This window comes from Sinocyclocheilus grahami, unplaced genomic scaffold, assembly GCF_001515645.1.
Source record: "Sinocyclocheilus grahami isolate Dianchi unplaced genomic scaffold, SAMN03320097.WGS_v1.1 scaffold417.1, whole genome shotgun sequence".
Classification (NCBI taxonomy): domain Eukaryota; kingdom Metazoa; phylum Chordata; class Actinopteri; order Cypriniformes; family Cyprinidae; genus Sinocyclocheilus; species Sinocyclocheilus grahami.
Window position 1 is genome coordinate 502852 of NW_015505596.1, and position 2910 is coordinate 505761.

At 37.8% G+C, this 2910-nt stretch overlaps 1 protein-coding gene across 9 annotated transcripts in view; it reads left to right on the forward strand.

Annotated features, from left to right (window-relative positions):
• sybu (syntabulin (syntaxin-interacting)) overlaps window positions 1-2910 on the forward strand; it is a 19030-nt gene that overhangs the window by 13281 nt on the left and 2839 nt on the right. For 2 of the 9 annotated variants that reach the window (XM_016232722.1, XM_016232724.1), the window contains exons 1-3: window positions 743-896; window positions 1771-1870; window positions 2221-2373. The exons of the other annotated variants lie outside the window; for them this stretch is intronic. In XM_016232722.1, the coding sequence (XP_016088208.1) occupies window positions 863-896; window positions 1771-1870; window positions 2221-2373 (287 nt within the window). In that variant the 5' untranslated portion in view covers window positions 743-862. Of the gene's footprint in view, window positions 1-742; window positions 897-1770; window positions 1871-2220; window positions 2374-2910 lie in introns of those variants that run through there. 9 annotated transcript variants of the gene reach the window in all.

The following is a 2910-nucleotide window of genomic DNA, read 5'->3' on the forward strand; positions in this document are numbered from 1 at the left end:
CTTGTAATAAAGTAGCGGTGGTAGCGGACAGATTTTAAGTATCAGTTCTGCTTAAAAAGACGCGATCTAATCCTGTTTACATGAAATAAGCCTGCACCCGAGCAGGTTTAAGCTTATGGACCTGTTGCTATGACAGCAACTCCGGGATGAGTTTTGAAGAACCAAATAATCCAAGATCTTGCCAAATCGTCAGCAATCAAATCCAGCTAACTGAGTTAGCAACGTATGAAGAACGGGCCCCAAGTCAAATAATGAATGTTTACAGAACTGCATGTTTTCTGCATTCAAAAAAATAGAGAATCGTTTGGTTTAGAAATAGAATGTTTGGTTAGTTACATAAACAACCATGACTACTGTACATACAAGGACAGTTTGCACATGGGATCTTTAGCAGCTTTGTGCAAGTGCGCACGTCCACTGGGGTGCAAGTTCAAACACGAAAATACATGCAGTTCTGTTTTGAAACAAGGTTATGATGAGTAATTAATTTATGTATTGTCATGGTCACACCTGCCTGTTTAATCCATTTAAATGTTTTTGGGATTCTGCTTGAATGGATTTCTCTGAAGACTTTATTGAATACAGAAAAAAAAATGGAAACAACACAATTCAGGAAGTAGCAGGTGCCATGTGCTTGATTACCCTTTCTAATAGAGGCCAATGATTGGATGACTTGTAGATGGCCAATCAGTGCAATTAAAAGCAGTTGGCTCCTCCCCCCATCTGTGAGAATTCACAGCAATTGAGCTTGATTTGTATTGAGCAACTTGCACAGTTTTGTAGTTGTTAGTGAGTTTGTCACATTTGTTTGTTTGGTTAGTTAGGTAGATAGTAGCACTTTTGAAAAAGTAGGCACTTTATCATGGTTTTGTCAAAAGGAAAGAGATGCTTCTCAGGTGTGTATATTTTTGATTTTTTTTTTAGTAAAATCAAGGTCCTGAATGAATCTTACCCCCTCTTTAGCATATCTTTGTCTTTCAGTCACCTCCTTTTGAATTTAATGCTTAATACATTTATTCAGATTATTTTTAGATTAGATTTTTAGATTACATCCCCAAAATATTCAGTTATCTGAAATATGTCTTGATCTGATACAAGGATGCCTAATATAGTTATCTATTTGCTTTCCCACTAACTTCAATGGTACTTCCAGGAAGTATGTAATCAGTATTATATATATTTAGTCTTTAGTTTAGCAGAAATATAGTTATGTAAGAATATCTCGTGCTTTTAAGAACCCTCAGAAGAAGAAAAAAACGTAACAACATCAAATCTAATGATAATTTTGCAGTTAACATGTTGCGAGATAGAATAACGTGGCTACTTTTGAATGGCTGTCAAAGTAGAAACGATGTAGTTACAGCATCTACTAGCAGGGTCTAAGTGCTAAAGCTAGCTAGAAAAAGTTAATGGCTGCAGGTAAGGTGATATTCAAGCTTACATAAAAGTGCTGAGAGAAACCGAATGTGAAGGATTCCTCTGTCACTGAAATATTCGGTCCCTTACTTCCCAAGCCTTAGTTCTTCCATAATGGAGGCAGACAATGTTCATCACAGAAGTCTGTAACCCTATATCCTCTGACAAGCCTCTTTGATCTGGCTACTGGAAATATGCTAATTGGAAACGTGCTTCGGTTGTGCATTTGGTGGCTTTGAAGTTTCTACTTCCACACTTTCTTTTTAGATACCCTTGAATGGATCAATTTTGCTGATGTTGAAATCTTTGTAGAGGAAACTTTAGACTTTGGATCCCCATTTTTATGCACTATAGGCAGTGAGACAGATTTCAGCTCATCTAGCAATACCAGAAGCTACAAGACACATGAAACTCAGCCCAGCAACTCTGCAGGAAAGAACTCATCTTCTCGCAGGTAAGTTTTTTTATGCTTTATTTTATGTTCCTGAAGCTTAATCCAAGATGGCTGATTTGTTTTTGTTTGTTATTCTCTGTCAGATTTGATATTTCTTGTATTTTTAGTGTGTAAAACAGTATGATACAGTATGCAACATTGTCACATGATATTATGTGAATGTTAAATTCAGTAAGTTACATATGCTCATTTTGGTAAATGTACAGTAGTTGGTTAACAAGATATTGCATGTATATTGCATACTGAAATAATGAGTTGCATGGTAGTTTGTTGTTCTGAACATAGCCTGCGTGTCTTGCATTTTTTTAAGACACTGTCCTGTCCTATTTGCTTGCTCTTGTCTCCCTCAGCCGTGGGCCCCAGATCAGAAGCCTGCCTGTGTTCAAGCCCGCAGGAAGCCCCACTGCCCGTCGCGACGCAGAGCTTTTTGACCCATACAGGACACCCCAAAAAGCCCCCTCCTCCATTACCAACAGCAGTAGCAACTCCAGCTCTACCAGAAGGTATGAACAAAGAGGCATAAACAAACAGATGGAAAGAAGTTGAGTACATGGTAGATGCAATATATTCAATGTAGGGCTCAGGAGACAGTGCTATCGTGTCCTCAACCTCTTCACAGTATAAAGGATTAGATTGGTCATGGTTTGGCTGTGCCAGGCTTTGAGGGGATTTTGACAAAATTGTCTGCTCTCATTTTTGCCCACGCAGACAGCAAATCCGTTGACTGGCTAATAGGAGTAAAGTGTTTTTCAGTGCTACGTTTTTTGTAGAGAGAGTGAGGGGGTCATTAATATTTCATGTGCACACAGTCAGTATGTTTGAAGATATTTAAGGTGTGCCATTTGGCTTGTTAATAACATGATGTGGTATTTCTAGGTTTTTAGTTTTCCTTTTTATGGGATGGAGGATAAGGAAACTAGTGGGTATTCTTGTTGACATGTTCGAAATGAGTGTTTCTGGTTTATTCTGGTATATGTAGTTATCTTTTTTTTTTTTTTTTTTTTTTTTACCCCAAATTTCCCTTTTTCCCTTTTTCCTCA